This window comes from Erinaceus europaeus, chromosome 18, assembly GCF_950295315.1.
Source record: "Erinaceus europaeus chromosome 18, mEriEur2.1, whole genome shotgun sequence".
NCBI lineage: Eukaryota > Metazoa > Chordata > Mammalia > Eulipotyphla > Erinaceidae > Erinaceus > Erinaceus europaeus.
Window position 1 is genome coordinate 77,940,899 of NC_080179.1, and position 15,463 is coordinate 77,956,361.

Below are 15,463 nucleotides of genomic sequence, written 5' to 3' on the forward strand. Positions count from 1 at the left end.
GCCCCCATTCCATTCCCTCCCCGAGTCCCTTTGGTGCAGCACACTGCTCACAGGCCCTGTTTCACCCTGTGTTCTCCCTTGCTATCTCTGTCTCTTGAGTTCCACGACATGTGAAGTCATCCTGTATTCATTCCTCTCTTCCTGACCTATTCCATCTAACACTTTTCCTTCTGCTTCCAGCAAAGGCGAGGCAAAGTTTGAGATTTTAGAGTTTCTGTTCTGATGTCCAGGTCTTTGATGACTGGCCTTGGTTCTCCGACATCAGTCATATCACTCTGTCCTTTCTGCCCTCCCTTTTCTTATGTTTGCTTCTTTTGTTGCTGTTATTTGAGTTCCCATTTTTTTCTACCACGGATTACCTCATTTGGAGTTGGTTTCTTTACTTCTTTTTCCATAGGATTCCTTTCAGTAATTCCTGCAAGACGGGGTTGGTAGTGGTGAATTCCTTCAATTTATGTATGTTTGGGAAGCTTTGGTTTCTCCTTCACTCTTGAAAAGGATAGTTTGGCAGGACAGCATATTTTTGGATGATAATTATTATCTCTTAATACTGTAAAAATGTCATTCCTTTCCCTTCTTACTTCTTGGATTTGTGTTGAAAGACCCGATGAGAGCCAGATGGTTCTGTATGTGTTTCTTCCTTTCCTTTGCAACCTGCAATATTTCTTCTTTGTCCCTACTTTTGGAAAATGTTACTATTATGTTTCTGGGAGATGGCTGTTTGAAGGTTCATAAGCTTTGGTTTCTGTTCAGCTTCCTCTATATTTTGATCCTTGGCCCTGTGAGGAAAATTTTCTGCAATAATTTCTTTGAATATGCTCTCTGCTCCTTTCTTTCTCCGCATCCTCAGGCACCCCGGTAACTTGCACATTTCTTCTTCTGGTGCAGTCAACTATTTCACAGAGAATTGCTTTCTTTTTTCATCAACCTTTCTTCAGCAGCTTTGGACCTTAAGAATGTGGCGGTTTTGTTTTCTAGTCCGTGTTATTCTGCCTTCAAGCTAGGTTATTGCGGATATTAGGCCTCTTATGCCTTGGTGCTGTCCATGGTTCTGGGTCTCCCTCCCCCTGGGACCTGTGAGGAGAGAGTCAGCGGCCCCCTGGGAGTCCCAGGGCAGCTCAGCCTGCAGAGGGCAGAGCGCACAGGGAGACAAGCAGTCAGCCCTGGGAAAGCCTCAGTGGGACGGTTTGTTTATTGAAAGAAAAAGCAGGTAGATACAGGCCGTAACTCAGCGGAGGCTTTGGGATGTCCATTAACCCAAACACAGAGCAACACAATGCATAGGTACATTTTGACCAACAGACTGTTTGATCAGACGCTTTACAATGTACATTCTTCCAGAGGTAAGTTGCAGGCACTTTGGAGCAGCAGGCGAGAGGGAAAGGGAGACAGCTGAGCAATCAGGATGTTTGCTGGGGTTTTAAGGCTAACACAGTAATCCATGGTTTTTAATTAAAGAAAGAAGGGGGGTGGCATGTGTAGAAAGGTGCCCATGTCCGGGGGTCCAGTCATAAGTTCCAGAGACTGGGGGAACCTGCCCTTGTCTCGACCTGAAGGGAGAGTTGGGGGTCAACCCACTCAGACCTCATGGAAACAATGGCCTGGACTTTGCAGGACAGTGGACCCCACTCTCCAACACATGGTCTTCTACAATTCCAGAATTTTCTTTCAGAGTTCTTTTTGTGGGGTTCTTAGCTCTTTGGTGAAGAGATCCTTGCATTCCTTAGTTTTTGATTGTATGCTGTGGTCAGTGTCATGGATTGTCTTCGTAATTACCTTTCTGAAATCAAACTCCTATGTGTCCTCCAAGTAACCTTGACCCCGAACTTTTGAGTAATTATCCGTGTCTCACCAGCATATGGTGCTGTGGCAGTATGGTTCATATGTAGTGGGGAAGCTGATGGCTGACTTAATATGGCTCCTCTGCATCCTGCACAGCTCTGTTTCCAGCTCCTCACTCAGGGTGGGTGGCACTGAGCAGTTGCCCACAGCACAGGCCAGCTGTGATCATCTTTCCAGTGGCCCCAACCCACAGATTCTGCTTTCCCTGCACTGCTGCTGCCTCTCAGTGCTCAACTGGCCCTTCAGAATGGCTCCCTCTGTCTCCCTGGATCCCAGCTGCTTTGGTTCTCTTCAGACTCTGTAGACTGTGCTAGGCGTTACAGGTGTTCTCTTCTGCTCTACGCTCCGTCCCCACCCTTGGTCTCTTTTTCCTTTCTACTCGATGTCTCCAGCCCAGAACTTTCAGTGCAACCATTTAATTGTTGTATGCTTTACATTGGGTTGTTCTAGCTCTCCCCCGCCAAGAAAATTGGTTCAGTCCTGCTAGTTTCGCGGGCCCACTTGTCCCCGCCCCAAGGAACCCCGAGAGAGTTGGAGAGTTCCAGAGTTCGAGAGTTCTTGGTGCCGCCGCGGGGGAAAGAGGCAGCAGAGTTCTGTTTGGTGATTAGTTTGGTTTAGTTTATGAATCGTTGTTCTTGAATAAAGAGATACAGCTTCCCTGCCCAGCCGTATGTCTCTGGTCGTCTCTGTTACCCGCCCGTGAAGCTAGCCCGGCCAGCTGGAGCCTCCGAATTTTAACAACAAATTTACCCAGCTCGGTCTTCACTAGAATTTGGAGTTACTGTCATCTTTGTACCTGGTGAAATTAAGAATTTACTTTATCCCGGTAACCTAGTTTTGATTCATTTTACTCTTTGTGATATTCATTTTAGGCATAAAATAATGAACTTTATCATCAAGAGCACACTAATGGACTGACCCTTCTTCTCTCTTATAAATACTAGATACCCTCGATGAGTATTTTGAGTACGATGCAGAGGAGTTCTTAGTGTCTCTGGCCTTGTTAATAACAGAAGGACGAACACCTGAGTGCTCCGTAAAAGGCCGGACAGAAAGCTTCCATTGTCCCCCAGCACAGTCCTGTCAGCCGTCAATTACCAAGCATGAATGCAGTGACAAGCTGGCGCAGGTGAGGGCCTGGTGCTCTTTTCTATAAAACAGCATAAGTCTGTTATCACCTTTGTTGCTCTATAGTGATAATGTTAACATTTCCCTTTGGTCACACACAAAGGGAAAAAATCCTGGGGAGTTGGTCAGTGGTACACTGGGTTAAGTGCACAAAACACAAGGACCAGCACAGAGATCCAGGTTTGAACCCCAGGCTCCCCACCTGCAGAGGGGTTGCTTCACAAGTAGTAAAGCAGGTCTGCAGGTGTCTATCTTTCTCTCCCTCTCCTTTCTCTGTCCTCCCTCTCCCCTCTGTTTCTCTGTCCTATCCAATAAAATGAAAAAAAAAAAAAAACAACTAGGAGCAGTGGATTCATAGTGCAGGCACTAAACCCCAACAATAACCCTAGAGGCAAAAATGAAAAAGATAAACCCTAGACCGAGGCAGTCACCCTTGGCTCCTGGAAGACGCAGGAAGTAGTAACAGAGCTCCCAGCAGATGGTTCACAGACATGTAGACAGCATGGTGGCGGTGTTCAGACTTGAGTGAGCAACGAGGAGAGTCGCTGAGCAACATCTCTTCCACTCACTGCAGTGCCGCCAAGCCCGCCGCACCAGGTCTGAAGTCTCCCTGCTGTGGAAGAACAACTTCCCCATCATGGTGGAAGTGATGCTGCTGCCTGACTGCTGCTACGGTGACGACGGCCCCAGCACCGAGGGGCTGGACCTCTGCGACCCCGCCATCAAGCAGGATGCCTTGCTGTTGGAGAGGTGGACACTGGAACCAGTCCCTCGACAGTAAGTCATGGAAGCTGCAGTTGACAAATCAGTTTTCTTCGTGGCTAACTGTAGATCTTCAAGCATATGCCGTCCTTGAATCCCTCTGTGTAGTGAAATGTATGTATCTAGACCTTGTGTGAGATTAGTAAATGTTCTTGGAATCCCCCTGAAAGCGTGGACACAAGGCGCGGTGTCACCTAGACCTGGACCTTCCCAGAAGTCAGCCGCCGCTCGTGCCCATTCTGACGCTGCTTCTCTGCTTCCTTTAGGAGTGGCGACCGACTGGTTGGAGAGAAGACTCTTCTGTTGGCAGTTCATTCTTTTGTGTTTTTCTCACAACTAAGTGCTTGGCTAAGTGTTTCTCATGGTGCTGTTCCACGCAATATCCTTTACAGGTATGTCTAGGACCAAAAAAATAAGTGTATTTAACTATATTGGCTACAACTGAATGATAGTTTGCCACTTTATTTCTAAAGATAAGTTAGATAAAATTGACTAAAATTTTTCTTGGGGCCAGGTGGTGGCACACCTAGTTAATTGCTCACATCACAGTGCACAAGGACCCAGGTTCAAGCCCCTGGTCCCCATCTACAGGGGGAAAGCTTCACGAGTGGTGAAGCAGGGCTGCAGGTGTCTCTCTGTCTCGCTCCCTGTGTATCTCCCCCTTCCCTCTCAATGTCTCCCTGTCTCTATCGAATAATAAATAAATAAATGAAAACAAAAAAAATTTTCTTAAAATAGATTAGGAAAAAATGTAGTATGGATTTAGTGAATCAGTGTACGTGTTGCTTTTTTGGATTGATTCTGGTATAGGATAATTGTCAAAGGTCTTTTGAGCTTATCTTAGAGAGCCAGAAAGTGACTAAGAGCTGCCTTTATAAATAGTAAAGAGGTCCTAGAGATAACACAGTGCAGTTTGTAGAGCTCCCAAGCATTAAGTTACTGGTTCAATCCTTGCCGGTTGGTGGCTCACGGTGTAGCATGCACTCGTGTTACCATGTACGAGGATGGGGGTTCAAAGCCCCAGTCCCCACCTGGAGGTTGGGGGGGAAGTCCTTCACAAGCAATGGAGCAATGTTTCAGTTATCTCCCTCTGTTTCTAGAAAGAAGTATGGAGTATGGAAGGAAATGTGGGGGTGGGGAGAAGAGAGAGACCGAGGAGTAGATAGACAAGCTGCCAGGAGCAGTGGAGTCCTAGTGGAGGCACCAAGCCCCAGTGATAACCCTGGTGGCCAAAAAAAAAAAAAACCCTCTTTCAAGCATAATCTAGTCTACGACTTAATGTTGGTTTTATCAGAACGATAGGCGTGCTAAAGTGGCTAAGAGCGAAACCTCAGTAATAATCACTGCAAGCAGCTAAGTATAGCACTGTCTCTCTAGACAGTACATACTAATAGAAATGCCATCATCCGCTCATCGTGTGTTTTCTGCTCTTGCAGAATCAGCGCTGCGGACGTAGACCTACAGTGGAATTTCTCCCAACCTCCAGTTGAGCATGTGTTTCCTGTTCCCAACATTTCTCACAAGATGGCCTTGAAAATCAGCGTTCAGTCCTTGCCCAGGCAATCCAACTACCCTGTTCTGACCTGTAGTATCCACACTAACATTGGTCTTTATGAAAAGAGAATCCAAGACCATGAGCATGAAGCCCGTCAGCACCTTAATTCTAATGAATCACAACAGTGTAGGACACATAGTTTGCAGCGTCTGTGTAGCAAACAGACGTGGGCGGTGGCACCTGAGAGTATATTACATGCGAAAAGTGGCCTGACTCCAGAATACACTAGAACTGTCAAACTCTGCCCAGACATGGGCAGCAGATCTGACTGCGGGACATCTCAAGTGAATATCCTAGGCATAAGGGATAAAAAGCCCCAAAAAACATCCATGAAAACTTTAAAATCATTGCCAGTGATGGATTCTAGTGTTTCTAGCCACCGGAGTTCTTGGCAGTCAGTTGGTGAGACCAACCTCTTAATTGGCTCTTTGATTCAGGATCGCCAAGAAGTCATTGCAAGAATTGCTCAGCATTTGAATCACTGTGACCCAAGCACATCCCCTGTTTCTGGACAACCTTTGAACACGAAGGAGTCTGGCCCACTTAGCTCAAAACTGTTCCAAGTGTCACAAGAAAAAGAACATGTGAGAAGATGTAAAGATGCTTCCTCCAAGTCCCCTAGAAGTCCAGACGTCGTCTTCTCAGAAGGCACCAGTGAGGGGAAACTCCACGTGAAGCCGGATACCCTTCACAGTGAGCCTTCCATACCCAGTGGACTCTGTTCTCCCCTGCCTGTGGGTGAGACCAGCCCTCTGATAGGCTCCCTGCTCCAGGAGAGGCAGGACGTGATTACCAGGATCGCCCAGCACTTGGAGCACCTCAGCCCAACTGCACCACGGGTGCCTTGGCAGTCAGTCAGCATTCCTAGCTCCAGCTTGCTTCCCTCCAAAGTGTTTCGGAGCTCATACGAATGCAAGAATCTTTTGAGGAAAAGCAAGGACCATGGAACTGCTGTTTCCGTTTATAATGCAAAACTCCCCTTGTTAGAAGACAGCAATGAAGGGGAAAACATAACACCTAAGACATCTTTCAGTTCTCTCAAATGCAGCCACACAGAAAAGCCTGCTTCCAGAACTCAGGTGAGGAAACTGTGTCGGGACAGTTGTAGTGAGATCCTCCAAAGTGTATTCCAGGAGACACAGAACAAAAACGCTAGTCCAGTGACCCCCTCAGATAGATCTTATTGCAAGGAAAATAACTTAGATTTGACTGTCAGATTGGAAAACGTACTTTCTGAACATCAGTTTAAGGAACAAGATGTCAGCAGTGGGATTAATAAACAGTATTCCATGTTTAACAGTATTGACAAACAGTTTTGCACAAATAAATGTAAAGAAAAAATAATTAAAGATGAAAATTGCCATCCAGAGTTTTATAACACCCATCAACTTGATCATTCAAAGAAAAGTGACTTGAAACTGAAAGTCACTGTGTCAAAAGCATCTGGATATTTGAACAAACATGAAAACAATAGCTCAGATAAAGGCGTAAAGCCAAAGGCATGTGAGCAAAATACTCAACTTCATAGTGTAGAAAATTGCCTTAGTAAAGACGGGGATTCCCAATTCAAACAGCCAGACCTGTTCAGAAATGAACAGGATAAGAAAGAAGATGGAGTTCATGAAAAGCCACAGAACTGTTTTAAGAAAAAGAACATCAAGGACTGTTTGTCTTCCTGTGGACAGCTGAAAAATACAGATGTTTTGGTAGGTTATATCTGGCAACTTAAAGACCAACTCAAACATTGGTTTGTTCTGGTTAGAATTTTGCTTCCAGATCTAGGTTTTTTTTTTTTTTTTTTCCTGCATTACTTTGTTTACGATGTTAAAAGATTTCAGGCATATGGTATCACATATAAGTGTTACGTGTATGTGTGTATATACAGATCACAGGACCTACTACGAGACTTGTGCAGGATATCTAGTTATCACATTATACATGGTCTGATATAATTAGCTTACCACAGAACTGGTATTACCACCCCTGCAAATAACTAGAGCTAGAAGACCACATGGTTTAAAATAGTGATCAGCATCTGTTCTTCACCTGTTAATGTGACAGTAGTTTTGACTCTGTCAAATGTTACTTTAGAAGAGTATTTGTTACAGTGTATTTATAAATATGACCATGCATTTGCAAGGCGATTGTATTTGAATATACTTTCTTTAACGAGTCGATTTTTTTTTCAGTATCTTAAAAAATATATTGGGCCAAAGAGATAACATAATGGTCATGCGAAATTATTTTTATGCCTGGTGCTCTGAGGTTCCAGGTTCAGTTCCTGGCACCACATAAGCCAAAGCTGAGCAGTGCTCTGGTTGAAAAAAAAATCCTTGTATATTATTTTCCAATTAAAGTATATATGGAGGGGTCTAGGAGATGGCACACCTAGCTGAACACACATGTTACCATGTGCAAGGACCGGGGTTCCAGCCCCCAGTCTCCACCTATAGAGGGAAAGTATCATGAGTGGTAAAGTGAATGCTGCAGGTGTTCCTCTGTCTCTACCATTTTGTCTTTCACCATGCAGGCACCAAGCCCCAGCAATAACCCTGGTGTCAATATATATTAACTTAAAAACAAAAGAGGGAGAGCCAGGCATTGGTGCACCAGGTTAAACATGCATGGTGTGAGACACACAGGCCAGCATCAGGATCCTGGTTTAAGTACCTGGCTCCCCAGGTCTGCAGGTGTCTGTCTTTCTCTCCCCCTCTGCCTTCCCTCCTTTCTCCTTTCTGTCCTATCCAACAACAATAACAACAACAACAAAGTGCAAAAAATGGCCTCCAGGAGCAGTGGATTAGTAGTGCAGGCACTGAGCCCCACCAATAACCCTGGAGGCAAAAAAAAAAAAAAAGAGGAGGAGGAGAAAGAAGAAGAAATTGTACACATGTGTGTCGTGTGTGTCTGCAAATGTATAGATCATTGGCATCACCATCAACAATGTATAGCAACTGGAAGAAAAAACTAGGGTGGGGGAGGTAGCATAATGGTTATGCAAAAAGACTTTCATGCCCGAGGCTCTGAATTCCCAGATTCAATTCCAGTGCCACTTAAGCCAGACCCTAATAGTCCTCTGGTTAAAATAAATAAATAAATAAACAGCATACTAAAATATTACTATTAGGGGCCAGATGATGGTATACCTAGTTGAGTGCACACATTATAGTGCACAAGGACCCAGGTTCAAGCCCACTGTCCCTACCTGTAGGGGGAAATTTCACTAGTGGTGAAATAGTGCTGCAGGCGTCTCTCCTTCCCTATCTCCTTTCTCCTCAATTTCTATCCAAAATAAATAAGAAAAAAAGAAGTTTTTAATATTACCATTAGAATCTGCTTCTTGGGGTGGATTGATCTCGCTGCCTCAGAGCACAGGACTTGCATGACTGAGTCTCCAGATACTAAGGTTCAGTCCCTGACAACACCATGTGCCAGAGTTGAGAAGTGCTCTGGTGGGTCTCCCTCCCGCGCTCTCTCTCTCTCTCTCTCTCTCTCAAGCAAATGAATATGTATTTTTTTTAAATCTAGTTCTTTTTGTAGCAACGAATCCCACTGAAACACTCAAGTGTCTGGCGGAAACATGGTTTTTATCCCTTGGATGGAAGCTCCACGAGAGCCTTTCACCCCCGAACTGGATTGCCTCTCCTGTCAAGCCCCGTATGTGTTTCATCTCTTGCCTCATGTTTAGAACTTGAACACGTCTAAATTGTTTGCCGACTAGGAAAATAAATTTCCATGTAGAAAACTTTTAATTTAAATTACCAAGTAGGTGTTATGTTAGTGTGGTGAAAGGCTAGAAAATCAGGAAAAAAATAAAGTGCACTGTGATTACAGAATTTATCTAAAATTATTTTGTCTGGCATCATAATTATTGCTAAATGGAAAAAGAATAGCCAGTACCAAGTGTGTTTTCTTTTTTTTTTTTTAATTTTTTTTTATATTTATTTTATTTATTTATTCCCTTTTGTTGCCCTTGTTGTTTTATTGTTGTAGTTATTATTGTTGTTGTCGTTGTTGGATAGGACAGAGAGAAATGGAGAGAGGAGGGGAAGACAGAGAGGAGGAGAGAAAGATAGACACCTGCAGACCTGCTTCACCACCTGTGAAGCGACTCCCCTGCAGGTGGGGAGCCGGGGTTCGAACCGGGATCCTTATGCCGGTCCTTGTGCTTTGCGCCACCTGCGCTTAACCCGCTGCGCTACAGCCCGACTCCCCACCAAGTGTGTTTTCTATAAATAGGTTGATACTACCAGCTTGGTCATATGGTAATCAGTCAGTCAAGTTAATGCATGTCTAGAAACCCAGGCACGTAATCAGCTTATCTTGAGACACACCTTTCCTCACTGTATCTTTATGGACAGATGTGTAGATCTGAATGAATGGAGTCATATTGACTATTCTTCCCCTATGACGTCCACAACATCTCTCTGAGCCTCAGTTTCCTCACTTATACAAAGAGGGTGATCCTTCCTTCCTTCCTTCTGTAGTGTTATATCCCTCTGGCTCATCATAAGTACTCATTAGTTAATGGTAGTAGTTTCTGTTAGAGCTGTAAGCAGTGCAGATAGCAAAACTAAAAAAATTTTTTTTTGCTATCAAAATAAGGTATTTCTTGGTTTTTAATTTTTTTTATTATTGAACAGAGAAAGTGAGAAGGAATGGGGAGATAGAGAGAGACAGAGAGACACTTACAGCCCTGCTTCACCACTTGTGAAGCTTTCCCCTTGCAGGTGGGGACCAGGGGCTTGAACCTGGGTCCTTGTGCACTATAATAAGAGCACTTAACCAGATGTGCCACCCCCTGGCCCCTAGATATCTCTTGTTTTATGTGATTTTTAATCAGTGAATTTTTATCCCCCTGTACAGATGTACATGGAGTAAGAAATATACATATATATTGAGAGTTTATGTAAGATTTGGTTTGGGGAAAATTGGTTCTGTTTTTCTCTAAACAATAGCTAATAAAATGAAAACATAAGAGCAGCATGTAATAAAGAACTTGTTTTTAAGCAAACTGTCATGGGAGTGTTTTTGTTTGTTCGTTTGTTAAAAATATATTAACTGTCATTTGGGAAGATGTTCTGCCAGTGGAAGAAAAGGAAATCTCCTTAAATCACAAATGTTCATTTTGACCTTAGGTTCCTCAGAGAAAAACACAATCAGGTTGCTTTGATCTGGATTCCTCCTTGCTGCACCTGAAAAGCTTGTCTTCTACAAGGTACTTGCTTTGAAAATCAGTTTGTGTGTTTGGAAAAGAATCACACACAATCTTGGCCTGTTGTAATAAATTTCAACTCAAGAAACCAAGCATTTTAACAGGAATATTACTTTCCAGTTAATTATGTTCAGTATGATTGCATGCACACATTGCTATTGAGGGTAAGTGAGGAAGAAATTAAGACAGTAAGTAGTCACTCTGGTCATTGAAATAAACACTTGGTTTTAACATTTTAATAGGTTTCTATTTATGGTCATTTCCCATTGTCTTGCCCTCCTTTGCAAAATAATATTTTTAACAATATGTTGCATGTTGGCAAATTAATACTCATACCAGTTTTAAGGCACATAATTTCATCTTTAACTCTCAATTTAGCTAAAAATGAAGGTTGATATATAAGACTTCACTGTTGTATATTCCCAGTAGGTGCTACTGTGTGGCACATTAGAAATCTCACCCTTGAAATTTCCTAGGATGTTAAAAACTTTTCTCGGTACCAGGTGGTGGCACGCCTGGTTGAGCACATTACAGTGTGGAAGGCTCAGGGTTCAAACCCCCAAACCCAACCTGCATGGAGAAGCTTTATAAGCAGTGAAGCAGTGATTTCTCTCTCTCTCTCTGAAGTTTATAAAATCTAATCAGGATTTTTTCCAATTACTTTTGCCAAAACAGCTCCAAGTAAGCTATTTTACCAGCCCTTCTGAGGATTTTTAAACTTAAATTTTGTTACATTACTGTTTGTTATAGTAGTTTAGTGAAATTAATCATATTCCCTAACTCAGTTTTGTATAAAAGTACATTTGAAACTACTGTACATAGTGTGTATAACATTGCCTGTTTGTCTTTTTACTAGTCCTCATTCATGTTTAAACATTGAAGATGATCCAGAGGTCCATGAAAAACCGTTTCTGAGTTCTAGTGCTCCACCTATAACAAGTCTTAGTCTCTTAGGAAATTTTGAGGTAATATTTTCTGAGTTTTTAAGAGTTAAAGTTTTAATTTTAAATGTGAAAATTTCAGAGCATAGACCCAAGGTGGCATCTGTCTGTGAAAAGAAAACCAATGTGTTGTATTTTTCTTTATTTTTTTATCTTATTGATTTAATGATGATTGACAAGATTGTAGGATAAGAGGGGTACAGTTCCACACAGTTCCCACCACCAGAACTCTGTATCCCACCCCTCCCCTGGTAGCTTTCCTATTCTTTATCCCTCTGGGAGTATGGACCCAGGATCATTGTGGGATGCAGAAGGTGGGGAGGTCTGGCTTCTGTAACTGCTTCCCCGCTGAACATGGGCGTTGACAGGTCGGTCCATACTCCCAGCCTGTCTCTCTCTTTCCCTAGTGGGCAGGGCTCTAGGGAGGTGGGGTTCCAGGACACACTGAGGAGATCATCTGCCCAGGGAAGTCAGATTGGCATCATAGTAGCAACTGCAACTTGGCTAAAAAAGAATTAAGATATAAAGCAGAACAAATTGTTTAATAATTATGAACCTAAAGGTAAGAATATAGCTGATGATATTTGGGGTCTCCATTTTGGAAAAAGTTAGTAAGTCTATTTTAGGTAAATTCCAAGGGCCCCATGACTAATTTTTGCCTGTGCCTGATAGCCAACATACAGGGGACTAAAGGTATTATCTGGGAAATGGTATCAGAGTTGGATATAGGACTAGAAAGCTGGACCAGGGAAGACAGTAGCTTCCAAATATGGGGAAAGTATATAAATACCATTAACTGTAGACCCCCAACAATCTGATCTATTCATATTTAGCACAAGAGCCTGTGTGACATCTGCTCCCTGTAGGTCTGAGCCCAGACTCCATCATCATGGTTGGGAACATTCTAGGCTGCACTCATTCAGGACCCGTCTTCCTCAAGTGGCAGAGTATGTTGAGCCAGCCCCCCTTCGGAGAGTGCTGCAGCTTCTACCATTGTTGCTTTACATTCAGGACAAGGTCCTGTCAAGGCTTCTAAGAAGGTTTATGATGCTGTTCCTGATGGTGATAACCAGTGATGGCAGAGAGAGGAATCTGTTAGAGGTCTAGGCCCATCATATATCTCTGTGGTAAACATAAGATTCCCTGACTAGGGCCCCAGATGATAGTGAGCAAAGTGTGCCGTTCTCTTGCCCAGGTCCAGCTTTTGTAGTGCTTACTTTATCTGACACAAATGGACTTAGAATGACTGAGGGAAGTGAAACAGGAGGTACGTGAGGAGGACATCTAGGTCTAAGAAACTATTTGATTAAGTATGTTATGATGTCTTTCTACTTGCTATCTGTCACTGCAGACTATTGTGCACTATTTACTTTAAGGTATCTATTTCCTCCTGACTTACGGATACATATGCACATGTGCCCTATCTCACGAACCCTGGTCTGTATCTAGGTTCTGCAGCTTTGTTAGGAAGTGTGCCTGCCACGTGAAAGAGAATTAAGGAGTCCTATGAGCTAGGAAAGATCTCACCAGAGTAATGGAACAAGGGTTGACACCTCACACTCAGCGTCTCCGGACACTGTCCAAAGTGAACCATGTCGAGGTGGTACTGGTTGCATTGATTGGTTGAGATCAGCAGATGAGGTGTCAAGTGGTGTGGATCAAGAGAAGCATGAAGAAAAAAAGGGCCCCAGAGGGTTCAGGACAGCAAATGCTGGAGAGGTTGTGGGGACAAAGGATCCCTCCTGCGCGGCTGGTGAGAGCGTAAACTGGTCCAACCCCTGTGGAGGAGAGCAGTCTGGAGAACCCTCAGAAGGCTAGACATGGACCTTCGATATGACCCAGTAATTCCTCTCCTAGGGATATACCCTAAGGAGTCAAGCACAGCCATCCAAAAAAGATACGTGTACACACGTGTTCATAGCAGCACAATTCAGAGTAGCCAAAACCTGGAAGCAACCCATGTGCCCAACAACAGATGAGTGGCTAAAAAGTTGTGGTCTATATACACAACAGAATACTACTTAGCTACTAAGAATAATGAACCCATCTTGGGTGGAGCTAGAAGGAATTATGTTAAATGAGTATGGGATGATCCCACTCATAAACAGAAGTTGAGAAAGAACAGAATGGGAAACACAAAGCAGAATTTGACTGGGTTTAGAGTATTACCTCAAAATAAAAAACTCTGGGGTCCGGGAGGGTATATTTTCAGCTCCATTATAGAAGGGTGGGGGTAGAGACACAAACCTTTGGTGCCGAGACTGGTGTTAATATACACTCCTATTAACTTATAGTCTTATAAATCACTATTTAATCAATATGAGCGGGAAAAATAGATTGAATGTTTCCAACTTCTTAATGCAGAGACCTCATTTCTGAGTATATTTCCTTCAGCCTAAGTACTTAAGGTTTCAAGTTAGGAACCTGATCAAATTTTAACACTGGGCTTCAATTGTTAATGCACTTCTAATAATGACTCTTTCTGAAATATAAAATCACCTCTGATATTTGACCAGGGAAACCAGAAGCCACTGGTCTTGTCAGTACATAAGATACAGTTATTTGTAAATAGCATTAAATGAAATAAATCATAGCACGGTCTTGCATGGCACAGTAAATCTTAACTGGGATTTTCAAAGTAAACCAAATTCCCAAATAACTTGGCTATAATAACTATCTATTTATTGCCTTCTTAAACTCTAAGACAGTGTTGTCTTTTTCTAACTCTTGTAATCAGTCTTCCTTTCCTTCCCTTTCTTGCCTTTTTACATCCTTCTCCCCCTCTTCTTCTTCAAATAGCCATGCATTTCCACTTAAGGAAACAAATAGAGTTCTGAGACTGTCAAACACAGATTCTTTTTATAATGATTTTTATAATGATTCTTTTTATAATGGCTCACCCAGTAGAATGCAGGACCCAGATAGAAGATAGATAGATAGATATCTCTGGTCTTTACTTAAGTGGCTACTTAAATAATTTTTACTTGCTACTTTTTACAATTTTCTTTTCCACAGACAATTTTCTTTGTCCTCATTTGTTTAACTTATATGTCCTATAATTCTCTTAAATCAGTTCAGACCATCTCAGTAGCCACAACCTTTTCAAAACATCAGTGTTAGTTTCCCACAAGAAGGAATCTTTGTCTTCCTATTCCTATCAAAGAGCTTGCATTTTGCAGAACCTACTAGTCAGTCTTTAGTGTTGGGGAGGTCAGGGGCTTCCTCCACTCATCATCATTATTTTGAAATTGTCCATATCAGGAGTTCATCTTTGATATATAGGTGTCATGTGGCTTGTTTACTAACTTACATGATTCTAGACATGTGGGTCGTTTCCCATTTCCTTTTACGACTTCATACTCGGGTCCTTGTGTATGTGAAGCATGTCTTCTTCTTGGTGAACTATATCTCCTATCCCCCTTCTAGGTCTTGCACAGGTTTTTTGGTACCATTTTGACCAAGGGGCTTTAGAACAACTGGTGTCACTGTTTCTAATTGAGAGAACGCAAATGGTCAGACTGAAATGGGCTCAAATATTTCTGTTCAAAGAATCACCAAATTTAGGAAACACTGTTCATGGCCAGAGAACTAGCTCAACTGGTAGAGCTCCTGGCTCAGTTCCTGGTGCTGATCATATGTCGTTGTGGTTCTGAATCCTATTCCACCAGCCCTTTCATGAAATTCTCTATCTCATACGAACTAAAAATAAATCTTTAAAAAATTATGGTTAGTTAGCATCATGGTATCATCTGGAACCTAGTGGCTGAAAAAGAATTAAGATATGAAGCAGAACACAGTGTTGAGTAATCATGAACCTAAAGGCAAGAACATTGCAGATGAAAATTTGGGGTCTCCATTTTGGAAAAAGCTAGTAGGTCTACTTTAGTTATATTTGAAAGTTCCCATGACTTTAGTAGTTTTTGCCTGCGCCTGACATCCAATATGCAGGTAGACCCAGGTTATTGTTTGGGGAGATGATTTGTTGGCTGGGAAAAGGACCAGAAAGCTGGATCAGGGAAG

General features: G+C 42.7%; 1 protein-coding gene across 5 annotated transcripts in view; it reads left to right on the forward strand.

The window, feature by feature from the left end:
- The window catches only part of ATOSA (atos homolog A), a 46,740-nt gene that overhangs the window by 17,072 nt on the left and 14,205 nt on the right, over window positions 1–15,463 (forward strand). For 3 of the 5 annotated variants that reach the window (XM_060178244.1, XR_009546016.1, XM_060178242.1), the window contains 7 exons: window positions 2,787–2,971; window positions 3,545–3,747; window positions 3,999–4,124; window positions 5,169–6,993; window positions 8,828–8,944; window positions 10,426–10,505; window positions 11,359–11,467. In XM_060178244.1, coding sequence (XP_060034227.1) covers window positions 3,608–3,747; window positions 3,999–4,124; window positions 5,169–6,993; window positions 8,828–8,944; window positions 10,426–10,505; window positions 11,359–11,467 — 2,397 coding nt within the window. In that variant the 5' untranslated portion in view covers window positions 2,787–2,971; window positions 3,545–3,607. Of the gene's footprint in view, window positions 1–2,786; window positions 2,972–3,544; window positions 3,748–3,998; window positions 4,125–5,168; window positions 6,994–8,827; window positions 8,945–10,425; window positions 10,506–11,358; window positions 11,468–15,463 lie in introns of those variants that run through there. The other 2 variants (XM_060178245.1, XM_060178243.1) reach the window with 2 other exon arrangements.